The sequence below is a fragment of the Desmodus rotundus genome, chromosome 8 (assembly GCF_022682495.2).
Source record: "Desmodus rotundus isolate HL8 chromosome 8, HLdesRot8A.1, whole genome shotgun sequence".
Lineage (NCBI taxonomy): Eukaryota > Metazoa > Chordata > Mammalia > Chiroptera > Phyllostomidae > Desmodus > Desmodus rotundus.
In genome coordinates this window covers 130,276,300-130,290,543 of record NC_071394.1, presented here as the reverse complement: position 1 = coordinate 130,290,543, position 14,244 = coordinate 130,276,300, and the positions used below count along the sequence as shown (strand labels likewise).

The 14,244-nt window shown below is 38.2% G+C and overlaps 1 protein-coding gene across 2 annotated transcripts in view; it reads left to right on the top strand.

Moving 5' to 3' along the window:
- Positions 1–14,244, top strand: part of PRKAR2A (protein kinase cAMP-dependent type II regulatory subunit alpha) — a 43,565-nt gene that overhangs the window by 8,981 nt on the left and 20,340 nt on the right. For both annotated transcript variants that reach the window (XM_045199783.2, XM_024565769.3), the window contains exons 2-4: positions 5,567–5,602; positions 8,970–9,022; positions 11,798–11,881. In XM_045199783.2, coding sequence (XP_045055718.1) covers positions 5,567–5,602; positions 8,970–9,022; positions 11,798–11,881 — 173 coding nt within the window. The remainder of the gene's footprint in view (positions 1–5,566; positions 5,603–8,969; positions 9,023–11,797; positions 11,882–14,244) is intronic.

The following is a 14,244-nucleotide window of genomic DNA, read 5'->3' as shown; positions in this document are numbered from 1 at the left end:
GTTGTGGGTGGCAATGGTTGTTTCAGAATAAGTGACTGTGTTTACTGGCTGGATGTATATGTTAGGGCAGTGCTTTGCAAAAAGTGGGTAAAGGAACCACCAGTATGAGAATTACCCTGTCCACTGGCTCCCCACTCTGCTCCCAGAAATGCTGGTTTTCTTTTCTACTTTTTTGTGGTAGAAAATGTTAATTATTGACAATAGTAAGAAGAATAGTGTAATACACTCCCATCTACTTAGTACCCAACTTCATTAACTCATGGCCAGTGATAGGATGGCAATGGGCTCTAATTTATAGTTTGCCAATTTCCCTTGGGGAGTATTTACCCATGCATTTACCATGCCAATTTCAAACTACCAACACAATTTCACTGATCTCATGGGAGCTGGCCCCAGCTCATGAATCATTCCTACTCAAACTAAGCTCTCCTTCCAGATTGTTACCATAAGTAGTTAATATTATACCTCTAAGGACTACTATTAAAAATATACCCACAGTACTTATCTTACCCTTGCTGGGTTCTGTGTTTGTTGGATCAAATAAGTAAACATTGTGGAGGATCACTGACATATTTGGAGCAAAATTTGGAACATATACAATAATGAAAGAGTAACACCCAATTTAAAGATGGCAGTGTAGGCAGACGTGGCTCACCTCTTTGCACAACCACATCAAAATTACAACTAAAACATAGAACAACCTTCACTCAGAACCTTCAGGAATCAAATTGGATGGAAGTCTGACAACTATGGAATTAAAGAAACCACATCCATCCAGACTGGCAGGAGGGGTGCAGACGCGGAAGGGGCTGTTCCCTCATCCACATGTGGTGGATAAAAATTTGGAAGGGGTATCTGAGGAGCAAGGAGTCCCAGCCCCACACCAGGCCCCCCAGCCCAGGGTTCCAGGACCTGGAAGATTAGTCCTCACAACTTCTGGCTACAAAAATCAGGGATTGAGTTGGTGGAAGAAACTGCTGGAGCCCCAAGCAGTTCCTCTTGAAGAACCTACACTGGACTCAACTACTCAGACTCATTCCCTCTGAGCTCCAGCACTAGGGTAATAGCTTGAAAGGCACTCGTGGCATACAGGGAGAAACTGAAGTGTCTAGTAGCATCAAGGTGAACAGATACCATTGTTCCTTTCCTAAACCCTACCCTTACAGAGCCAGCAAGCTGGTGTTGTATCTAAGACTCCATCAACCTGGCTAACACTATTAAACCCACCTTGGAGATCCTCAGAGACTCTACCCCATCCAGTGTATGGGCCCACCCAAGCTGCTTTTCCACATGAATGGCTGGTTCTTGGCTCCGGCTTCACAACTTCCTAAGTCCTCTCAAACAAGCACCAGCCTTCCTCGGTGAGCTCCGGGCCCAGCACTAGCAGCAGCCAGCCTAGATTCACAGCTTGGCTTTGCCTGGGAGTCTCCAAGCCTAGCTCAAGTAGCAGCCATCTCAGATTGCTTTATAGCTCAGTCAGGACAGCCCTGGGCAAAACATAGGTGGGGGCTGACCTTGGCCTGCACCACCAAGGAAAACTCAGGGCCAGTGCACCCAGTGGACAGCAACAGACCATGTTGGAGCACCACCACCCTGTCCCCTGCACAGCTGATCGTCCACGGAAGGTGGAGGGTTGTGGGAAGTGGTCACAGACAATCCTTGCAGCTGACTAGCCTGGGTAAATCCTTACCATTGATCTGCGAACAGCAACCAAGGCTCAACTACAAGAGGAGGGTGTACTCAGCCCACACGGAAGGCGAACCTCGGGTACCCAGCTTAGGTGATAGGGGAGGTCGTGCCTACCACCAGACCCCATAGAACACCTACTACATTAGGCCACACTATCAAGATACGGAGTCAGAGCAGCTTTACCTAATACATAGAAAGAAACACAGGGAGGCTGCCAAAATGAGACAAAGAAACATGGCCCAAATGAAAGAACAGATCAAAACTCCAGAAGAAGAGCTAAATGAAATGGAGATAAGCAGTGTATCAGATGCAGAGTTCAAAACACTGGTTATAAGGATGCTCAGTGAACTTAGTGAGGACCTCAACAGCATAAAAAAGATCCAGTCAGAAACAAAGGATACACTAATTGAAATAAAGAACAATTTTCCCTGGCTGGTGTGGCTCAGTGGATTGAGTGTCAGCCTGTGAACCAAAGGGTCACCAGTTTGATTCCCAGTCTAGGCCATGTGCCTGGGTTGCAGGCCGGGTCCCCAGTAGGGGGTGCATGAGAGGCAACCACACATTGATGTTTCTCTCCCTCCTTTTCCCTCTCTAAAAATAAATAATACAATCTTAAAAAAAAAATGTAGAGGGAAACAACAGTAGAGTGGATGAAGCTGAGCATCAAATCAATGATTTGGAACATAAGGAAGCAAAAAAACGACCAATCAGAACAAGAAGAAGAAAAAAGAATCAAAAAAAAAAAAAATGAGGATAGTATAAGCAGCGTCTGGGACAACTTCCAGAGGCCCAACATTTGCATCACAGGAGTGCCAGAAGGAGAAGAGAGAAAGCAAGAAATTGGAAATTGATTTGAAAAAATAATGAAAGAAAACATCGCTAATTTGACCCATGGACATGAGCTCCTGAGGGAGTGGGGGTGCTGGGATGAGGTTGGCAAAGGGAGGAAAATCAGGACAACTATAATAGCATAACCAATAAAACATAATTTAAAAAATATACCCACAAACTTTTTACTGCATCTAAGATAATTAACCATAATTCCTTAAATATTCAATCTGTGTTCAAACTTCTCCATACATCTTCAAATAAGATCCATAGGTTATATTTGGCTGCTGTATCTCTTAAGTCTCTTTCAATGTATAGGATCTTTCTCAGTATGTCTCTCCTTTTTTTCCCCTTTGAAGTCTACTTATGAAAGAAAATTTCTATAGATTTTTTTTCACAATCTGGAGCTTGCTGATTGCATCCTGTGGTGTTTGTATCTAAAGTTCCTCTGTTCTGTATTTTTCCTCTAAATTCTAATTAGTGCTAGAGCAATAATTCTCAAAGTGAAGTTCCAGGATCAAAAACATCAGCATCAACCTGGGAAATTTGATAGAAATACAAATTTTTGCTTGTCCTCATTACAGGCCTGTTGAACAGAGACTCAAGATGGTTTTCTGCAATATGTTTTAAGTAATTCTTCAGATGATTCTGATACACCCTAAAGTTTGAGAACCATTGCTATACAGCCTTAGTCAAATTCAGGTTTGTCTCCCCTTCTTCCCCCCACCAACCATTTTGTAGTTGTTGATGTGTTTCCCTTAGAAGGCATATGAAGCTACTGGTCTCATTTATGAGGCTGATGATCATGTCAATACTGTCTAGACTATGGGCATTGTTCTATCATTCCTTTCTTATGCATAAGACGGAATACTTCTGTAAAAAAAAGTTCCACTCATTAATTCTCACGTTACCTGTAGTATAGTTTATTCAGGAAAAGCAGGATAAGTGCTTGAGTCTTTTATTTACCTGGATTCAAAATAATAAGTTCCTTCTCTAGCATGCTCCAAAGATGACCAATGAAGTCTGAAAAAATATCAATATAAACTCAAGGAACTACTTTTATCTGATTTTTTTTTTTTTTTAGATTTCATTTATTTATTTTTAGAGTGAGGGGAAGGGAATAGAGAAAGAGAAGGAGAGAAATATCAATGTGTGGTTGCCTTTTGCAAGCCCTGTACTGGGGACCTGGCCTGCAACCCAGGCATGTACCCTGACTGGGAATTGAACTGGCGACCCTTTGGTTTGCAGCCCATGTTCAATCCACAGAGCTACACCAGCCAGGGCTCTGATATTTTAATCTATTGCCATTTTGTTCTTATTTGATGCTCATGTTATCCCATCTTTATGTAGTGGGAACCTCTTCATGTTTCCACCTAACTCCCTTGAGATGTGACCTTTGTTTCTTTCGTGAATCCTTGATTTCTGGTAGATTTTCCAGTAGTGCTACATCTTTAGTTCCAGACTGGGGATTAGTAATTTCTTCAAAGTACCCTATTTCTCTTTAGGCAAAAATAGTAGAGACCACGATCTGGATGGTAGGGATGGTCATTGGTATTGGGGTTAGTCATATTTTTCATTTAAGTTCAAGACTATAGTGTTTTTACTCAATATAAGTATATCCCTTTTCTAATTCCAGAAAATCCCAGTATTTAACAACAAAATTACTCTCTTGCCCTTACCGGTGTGGCTCAGTTGGTTGAGAGTCATCCTGCAGAGCAAAAGGTTGCCAGTTTGATTCCCGGTGAGGGCACATGCCTCGGTTGGAGAGTGTCCCTGGTTGGGGAGGGTGAGAGGCAACTGATCAATTTTTCTTGAACATCAATGTTTCTTTCCTTCTCTTTCTCCCTCCCTTCCCCTCTCTCTAAAAATAAATAAATAAATAAAATCTTTTTTAAAAAGTCGCTCTCTTTCTTCATCTCATAGCACACACAAAACAGTCTCAGAATCCTAAGGCTAACAGTATGATTTCTGAAAATTAAGATTTTCTTGAGTTCTTGTTATCTTTAGGATATACCCCACTAGGGTGTCCAGTCAAGTCAGTTGAAATAGTTCGCTGTGTGCTTTTGGTTCCCAATTTAATATACCGAATACAGTTAATTTTGCTTTATATTTTGGGGATTGCTTTTTCAAATTTAATCGTATAATTTTGTAAAATATTTGTATGGTTCCAAAGTCAAATGTATGGCATAAGGTATATTCAGAGAAGTCTGACTTCTACCATTGTAGCTTTCTTCCCTTTGCTAGTTTTGAGTTTATTTTGCTCTTTTTTCTACTTCCTTAAGTTGTACAATTAGGTTATTAATTTGAGATCTTTCTTAAATGTAGGCATTTACAGCTGTAAATTCCCTCAGCACTGCTTTCAGGGCATTTCATAAATTTTGGTATATTGTGTTTTTGTTTTCTTTTGTCTCAAGGTATTTTCTAATTGCCCTTCTGATTTACACCTGTACATTTAAATTAATATCATTGTGGTTGATTGTTGGTAGTGATGCTTGAAAATGATTTTTTCAGCATTTTTAGATATTGTATAGCAAGAGAGTGTACCTTGCATTATAGTTTTTAAATTTGTGACTATGTTTTTTTTCCCCTAGAAGTTCAGGTTGTTGTTGATTTCACATCTCCCTGGTTGTTTTTGGTTGTATCTTATTCTTTATGCTTTTGACACCTTCGTGTCTTTAATTGTTATAAACATACTGTTCTTATTTTGTTCTGTAATCTTGATATCTAACCTCTTGTGAGGTATCCTCTGATATCACTCATGCTCAATTGTGTCAATATGTGTTTTATAATTTTAGGTTGTATACTAAAGTTTAGTGGGGCTTTAATTATGAAAATCCATGAGACCTGTACATTTCATACATCTACCAAAGTGACAGGCATTGGTATTTCAAATGATGGAAGGAACCTCTCCCATACCCATCAAGCTAGAATGACCCATCATTTGGTATTAAGGTGCTTAGTTTATTGCCAAAGATCTTTGCAAAAAGGGAGGATAAAAATGGGGTCATATGACATGATGATGACTAAATGTTTCTTCTTTCTTTTGCAGTTCCAATTCCTAGTAGATTTGACCGGAGAGTATCAGGTATGTGTTCTCTTTCAAAACATACTGCTACAATGCTATTTTAAGATAGGATTATCTTAAATAAAAACAAGCTGATCTTTTTAATAAAAAGTTTGCATTTATTAAAACTACCTGATTCCTTCATTCTGTTTCATTTTAAGTTCTGAGTATATATGTATATATTTTTGTGTTGCTGTAATTAGTTAATTATTATGTCATTAATATTTTTCCATGTTTATAATTGTGGCTTCAAAAAAACTACATTTAATATTACTATTTCTGGTTTTTTAGATTATGCTGCCATTAACTTCTTGCATACATTTTTGAACCACTTAAATTACTTCCTCAGTTACAGTGTTGGGAGTGGCATTCCCCAGTCAGTGACTAAGCATTGCATTGGCTTTTTCTGTGTGTTGCTTTCTGGAGACAGTCTGTAGAATAGGCTGCAGGGAGAAAAGTAGCCCGCAAAGGCCACTTTTCCAAAACCATCTCACTAACGTGTGCAGTGCCTACTCCTTTAAAGATTTCATATATTTATGGACTACTTCTTTAGTTTAGATGTAAAATAGTACCTCAGATAGTTTTTATTTGACATTCCATTGATAATTATTAATAAAAATGAGTGTTTTCCAAACATGGGAAGTCTGTTTTTATTTTTTTGTATGGAACTAGTTTGGTAATACTTGACCCTTTTATCTCTTATAGTCTAGATTATTTTTGTAAGTTTGAGTAAATTTCTGTCATGATTTTTAGCCATTTGAAATTTTAATGCGAAGTTTTCCATATTGGTTGTGCTATTTATTTTAATTTTGCTACTTTTTTATTTACTCAAAATTTCCATTATATAACTAGTACTTTATACACTGCCTGGCACATAGCCAGCACTCAGCAAATATTTATTGAATATATACATCCTCTCCTCTTTTTTCTTTTTTTTTTTTTTAATTTTTAAAAAGATTTTAGTTACTTCTTTTTAGAAAGAGAGGGAAAAAGAGAGGGAAATATCAGCATGTGGTTGCCTCTCACGTCCCCCAATGGGGACCTGGCCTGCAACCCAGGCATGTGCCCTGACTGGAAATCGAACCGGCAACCCTTTGGTTCACAGGCCAGCTCTCAGTCCACTGAGCCACACCAGCCAGGGCACCTCTCCTCTTTTTTCAAGATTGCTCCTAAGCTGAGGAGGTCCTCCTTTTTTCATAGAGCTGATGAGTATATTTTCTAAAAGTTTTTCATGTAATTAAAATGTTTGACTTTTGGATACATCCAGAGTTTGTTCGTTTGTTTATAAAGAAAAGACTTTTATTAGCAGGTTATAATAACATCTAGAGTTTATTTGGTTTTATAGTTGCGGTGTTAATGTATTTCAGGATTGCTATGCAAGCTGTATGTGTCGCATTCTTTTATTTCGCCTTGTTCTGAGAATGTTTCTCAACCCTACATTTACTCTTTTTGTCCCTTAATCCTTTTCTTTGGGAAAACCTTATCATTCAGAAAGACTTTTAGCTAGACTGACCAGTTAACATTTTGCCACATTTACTCTTTCTGTCGTGTGCATATGTAACGTTGTACACCAAAGTCTGTCCAAAGGAGATTGAAGGATGTGTTCTTATGTATAGACAGTTATTTACAGAGAGGAAGTATAGTAGAGGTTAAGGTTGGCGCAAAGACTGGTGAGTGATCATCTCCCGTTCCTGTTCATCCCTGCCTGCATCCCCTGGCCCCCAAAAGATTAGTAATATTCCTTGATATCTGTAGGATCAATGTGAGTGGTGGAGAATATGGTGACATCTCCAGAGGCACAGTTGTTGGTAGTTCATGAATTGCTGCTTGGGCTGTCAGTGATTCAGTCCTTGAACCGTTGAAAACTCAGACATGTACATGTTATTTGTCCCCCTTAAATTTTAGTCTGTTTCTCTTTGTATTCAGTTGTAGAATTCCTCCATCTGTATCGATTTAATTTTGATTTTAAGTATATAAAATATTTCATATGACTTAAATGTTAAAACTGTATAAAAGAATTTTATCAGAGAAATTTTATTCCTTTCCCTATACCTTCTTTTTCTTTGTTTCTGCCAACCCGCTAGGAAACCATTATATTACTTTCTGAGTAAGTAATATTTTATTACTCAGAAACTAATAAAATTGTTTATCCCTTTTTTTTTCCTTTTGGAAAATTGAATAGGTAAAAAAATTGTATATATATTGAAATTTTTATGTTTATTCCCTCCCGCCTCCTTTTTTAGCTCTCCTATTCTCCCATAGAAGTCCTTTCTTATTGAAGGGATGGCATATTACATATGCTTTTCACCTTGCTTTTTTTCCTTAGAACTCACTATCTGTTAGCCTGTGGAACTCTTCCTCATTTTTTCTTAGCAGTATTATTCAAATGTATACTTAATATCATTTATGATATTTTTGCTATCATAAACAATTGCTCAGTGAATATTTTTTAAATCTTAAATTATGACAAAGACAAGTCCTACAGGCAACTGGCATAAACACAGGTTACCTACAAAGAAAATCAAGATGGTTTTAGATTTATGTAATATATCTAGAACTGAGCATGCTATGAGGTATTTATTTTGTCGGAAATTCATTCTTATTTTTAAGTCATTCATGTACATAATGATGGCGAGTTATTTTAATTGATTCTGTTCGTAATCACTCCATATCCATATGAATATGTTGCATATATTGTACTTTGTGGTTTTCCACCCCTGCTTCATAACTCAGCAGAGACAGCACCTCCTTGCTTGTCCTTGGCACTACAGTAGGGTTTAGTAGATGATATACCTGGTGGGTCAAAAGTGTGTTTATGCTCCTTGGCTGGTGTGGCTCTGTGGGTTGATCACTGGACTGTGAACCAGGGCGTCACCAGTTTGATTCCCAGTCATGGTACGAGCCTGGGTTGTGGGCCAGGTCCCTGCTTGGGGTGTGTGAGGGGCAATCTCTCACACATTGATGTTTCTCTCTCTTTCTCCCTCCCTTCTCTTCTCTCTAAAAAATATAAATAAATAAAAATATCTTAAAAAAATATATATTTACAGTTGTGAGTACATGAAACATAGCTTATTATAGTATTATTTATTAATTATTGCATTATTTTCCATATGAATAACTGTAAACCACTTTTGACCCATCCTGTATTTTATCATCTCTCTCCTATTTGGAACTACAAATCCCTAGAAACCTGGCTTTTCAGCACCTAACAGAATGCCTGGCGTTAGTAGGTATTTACTATATTTGTTAATTGAAAGAAGGGCTTTAAAAAATCACTACAGCTTTAGCAAAGAGTGAATAAAAGGTAATTGTGTTCACTTCCTATTTTCCTAGTAAAAGCACACATCTGTTTTATTTATTTTTCTCTATTTTTTCTCTCCAAATTTAGTTTGTGCTGAGACCTATAACCCTGATGAGGAAGAGGAAGATACTGATCCAAGGGTAAGAACTACAGCAAAGGGTACTAGGTAGAATTGTTTTATAACCTACTTACTCCCCTACTCCTCTACATGCCAAATCAAATCATGCTGATAATTACATACAAATTAAAACCTCAAGATGATGCCATTTTTTTATCTAACAGATTGACAAATATTAAGAAGAATTATACACCTGAAACTAATACAAAATAATATTGAATGTAAACTGAAATTGAAAAATAAGCCATGGCTGGTGTGACTCAGTGGACTGAGTGCCAGCCTATGAACCAGAGGGTCGCTGGTTCAATTCCTGCTCCAGGCACATGCCTGGGTTGCAGGCCAGGTCCCCCAGTATGGGGGGTAGGGGGTGTGCAAGAGGCAACCGGTCAATATTTCTCTGGCGCATCGATGGTTCTCTGCCCGTATTTCTCCATCCCTCCCCTAAAAATAAATAAATAAAATCTTTCAAAAAAGAAAAATAATAAAAATTTTAAAAAGAAGAATGAAAGCAAGATTGATTGAGTTATTGGTAAGAAGGGGTGCCCGGCTATACCTATCAAAGCCTGAAGCACAGTCAGGACAACTGGCTCAGCAGTGACCTGAAGGAGAATTTATTCCTTAACAGTTGGATCTCTTTGTACAATTATTTCTGGAAGGCTGTATCCCAGAGGTTAACAGTGGTTGTAGCAGAACTGTGGTTGACTTATGGGTGCATTTTAAAAAATTTAGGTTTTCAAATTCTTGTACAGTTAACAAATTACTTCTATAAAAGCGAGTGTGAAGCATCATTTTTAAAAGATTGATGTTATAAAAGAAACTGATGATCTTTCAAGAATGCCTTAAAATGAATAGCCTAGTAAGGATTTCTGGAGTATTCTAATAATAAAATGCTACCATTGTGTGAATATAATAGACGTAGATTTTTAAAAATATTTTTATTCTGGATATTATAAAATTCCTGATGACTTTTAAAAGTTCAATTGATTTTTTTACTAACTTTATTCAAAATGCTTCACACTTTGGATATGTTATTTCTGGTTAGATTACATGATGTACCTTTCTTTTTAGGATGAAGACAATACTTAAGAAAGAGCTTGATGGGTCTCTCAATTATAAATAACAGCAGTACTAGCAAAAATTATTTTTTAGTTCAATAAATGTTGAATATAATAATAGTAATAGTTTTGAGTATCTACTAAATGTCAGGTACTGTTTTAAACACTGCATATATTAACTTGTTTAATCTTTATGACAACTCTAATTTTATTTGTTTTTTTAATAAATTTTTTAAAGAATTTTATTTATTTATTTTTAGACAGAGGGAAAGAGGGAGAGAAACATCATCAGTCAGTTGCCTCCATATACCCCCAACTGGGGGCCACAACCCAGGCATGTGTCCTGACCAGGAGTTGAACCAGCGACCTTTTGGTTTGCAGGCTGGCGCTCAGTCCACTGAGCCATTCCAGCCAGGGCATGTCTCTAATTTTATAGATACCACTACTACTACTGCTGCTAATAATAATGATTACTGATACTTGTTGATGTTTGAGTTCTAGCTTATATAGCCATTGTTTACTTTCCATGTTTGCCTAGATTTCAACAGACGACTCAAACTTAACATGAATTCCTGATTCTCTCTCCTTTTAAACATTCTTTTCACCCATAGTCGTCTTCAGCTCAATTCATGGCAGTACTATCCTTCCAGTTGCTCAGGCCCAAAACTTTAGGGTCACCCTCTGTTCCTCTCATTTTTTCACACCCATGTTTAATTTTTCAGCAGATTTGTTGGGCTCAGTCTTCAAAACAGCCAAAATTCCACAACTTCTCATCACCTCCATTGCTACCACCGTGTTCCTAACTACCACCATCTGGCAATGGGATAATGACAGTAGCTTCCTGGCTTTCACCCTTTCTTCTCAAGGCTGTTCTTTACTCAGCACCTAATGTGAGCCTTTAAAAACATTAGATCTTTTCCTTTCCTCAGTCACAATCTTTAAATTGCCCCCATGTCACTGGAGAAAAGTTCCAGTTCTGTGACCTACAATGCTCTCTGTATTTGGGCATCACCCACACCCAATCCCCCAACCTGGCCTCTTCCCAGTCTCTCCCCCTCACTCTGCATTAGTTGCACCTGTCTCCTGGCCATTTTTTGAACATGCTATTTACCTACCATAAGGTCTTGTTTTTACTTGCTGTTCCCTTAGCTTGAAGTGCTGTTCCCACAGAGATGGCCAACATGACTCCCTCCCTCAGGCTATCCTCACTTCCTTGAGGTCTTTACACAAATGTCATCTTCTCAGTGAGGCCACATCTGGACACATGCACACAGATACCCTTCCCTACCTTATTTTCCTGCTGAGCCTTATAACTCTTCAACATATTTTTATGTATTTAGTGAATACAAGAGCATGTGTGTTTGTCTCTATGTTCACTGCTGTGTCCCCAGAGGTAGGACAGTGCCTGGCACCTAGCAGATGCCTAGTATTTGTTGAATGAACAAATCTAGAGTCCTCTGCTTTACGAATGAGGACTCTGAGGCTTCGGGCCAGGGAGGGCAGCTAACTGGCTAGCAGCTACACAGTCGGTGCTTTTCAGGCCCCAAGGTGGGTGCTCTTCATCCCTATGATATCACCCTTCACAATCAGGACACTGCTTGGAATTTATATACATTTGAAATTATATTAAACATACTCTTAATTTTTCCCACTTTTTAGGAGAGAGAAATATACCAATTTGTAAGTAAAGTAAGATTTTAAAATGGAATTTAAAATTTCCTTGGTTTTATTTGTATTGACAGGTGATTCATCCTAAAACTGATGAACAGAGATGCAGACTTCAGGAAGCTTGCAAAGATATTCTCCTTTTCAAAAATCTTGATCAGGTAACATTGATTTTTAAAATATTTTTGTCCCTTTATTTTGCTTCTGTAACTTGTTTCCTGAGCCTGCATAGGCCAGCTGGCTCACTTCTCCCTATGTGATTTTCTAGAAAAATTGTCTCTTATAATTTGAAAAAATATTTTTATCTTTTAGCTTTTTTCCTTTGTCATTTAAACAGTTTTTAGTGTCTTAACCATAGTTATGTGAGGCATAAAACTTTAGGTTCATCTTACTTGCAGATATTTGCGTTGTGTTGTGAGCTTTTCAGGTGACTTTAGCTTTTCTCAGAGCTGCTTTGACACTTCCTCCAGACAGTACCATTTGAGGGCCGTGCAGTTTGGTCACGTAAAAAGAGAATGCTCAGGTTTGCATGGCCCTGGCTTAGTTTGAAGGGTCTGAATTCATGCTACAGAATAATTTCTCCCAAGATGCCAGCATGGAGTCTCTTCATCTGTATCTGGAAGTATGTGACTGCTTCTCAGACCTTAGGTGTGGGGCAACTTTTGGGGTTACTTCCCATTGAAAACCTCAGGCATCGGGTGTACACAGAGTTGTGTGTACTGGGCCCCAGTAGAGGGATCTCTGTGTAGGCTTGTTTTCCCTCCCTTGGCGGAGATAGAGAGCAGGGACTACCTCCTGAAGACAGTCTTCAAATTTCCTCTGTCCTCTCTACTTTGAGGGGCCACCTGCTGAAGCTACATGAATAGCTGAGGTGCTAGACCTACTGGGGAGCCCCCAAATGTACAGAAACAGGAAGGCTGGGATTAGAATTCTACTACTACCCAGCTCCTGCAAATAAGTCTTCTGAAGACATTCCCATAAGCCCTCCCTGGGAATCTGGCTGGCCATACATGAATCTGTGATGTATCAGTCAAGGGGACCAACCATCCCTGCTAAACCAATCTGTTTGCTAGCTCTGTGGTTTTAGGAATGCCTGGAACATTAATCAGAGTTCTATTAGACTCAGGCTGAATAAAACAAAACAAGGACCATGAGCCCAAGGAAAGGCTGGTTGTGAGAAATACTGTCTGTCGGCTGTTTTCTCTAGATGACCCATCTGTATCAACGGAAAGGGGAGTTGCTTCTTCATCTACTGTGAATAAAACCCCTTGTAAGCTTAATACCATTAGATGTTCTAAGGGAAGTTGCTATGTCAATTTAATAGAGTTTTGTTAGTTTTGGAGAATACCATTTTAGCTTGAAAATTGGTAACTGAATTTTCAGACTTACCGGTAATTATATTTTTCTAACATTTTATCATGAAAATATTCAAATACAACAAAGTTGAAAGAATTTTATGGAACAAGCATTTGTTCACTACTTTGATTAACATTTACTATGCTTGCTGTGTTATATACCATCTAACTACCCATCCCTCAGCAAATGGATTGGCAGACTTTTTCTTAGAGAACCAGATAGTAGATATTCCACCACAGTTACTCAACTTTGTTATTATAGCAGGAAAGCAGCCATAGACAATACATAAATGAAAGGGTGTGGCTGTGCTCCAATAAAAATTATTTAGAAAAATAGGCAGCTGTTTGTTGACTCCTGTATTAACCCATCTTATTTTAGGCAGTGCATTTCACAGTTAATTGAAGGTATCAATATTCTTTCCCTTAAATACTTTGGCATGCATGTCATGAACTAGAGCTTAATGCTTGCTTATAATTTTTTAATGTTTTAAGTATGCATTCACGGAAGTTTGACTGAATCACACACTTAGTAATCCAAACTGCTATTAAGATATAGTCACCCTGATTGGTGTGGCTCAGTGGATTGAGCATCATCCTGCAAATTGAAAGGTTGCCAGCTTGATTCTCAGTCTGGGCATGGACCTGGGTTGCAGGCCAGGTCTCCAGTTGGGGGCATGTGAGAGGCAACTGATAGATGTATCTCTTGCATGTTTTTTCTTCCTCTCTTTCTCACTCCCTTCCTTTCTCTCTAAAAGTAAATAAATAAAATATTTTTAAAATATAAAATTTAAAATAAATCTTAAAAAAAGATATAGAACATTGCCACCACTCCAGAAAGTTCCTCATGCCCCTTCATGATCATTTCTTGCCCCTCTGGGGGGACAAGGCTCTAACAAACTGAGCTTACCTGGCCAGGGCTATTTTGGACTAGTTTTAAGCTCACAAAAAAAGTTGCAAAGGTAGCACAGAGATCTCATATATTCCTCAACCAGTTCCCCCAATATTAATATCTTATATATATCATAGTACAATTATCAAAACCAGGAAAGTAATATCATTACAATACTGTTTAAACTACAAACCTTCAGCACCTCATGCAAATTTCACTTTTTCTCACTAATGTTTTGTTTTGTTCTGTTTTCTGGTTAAGGGTCTAATCCATAATCCCA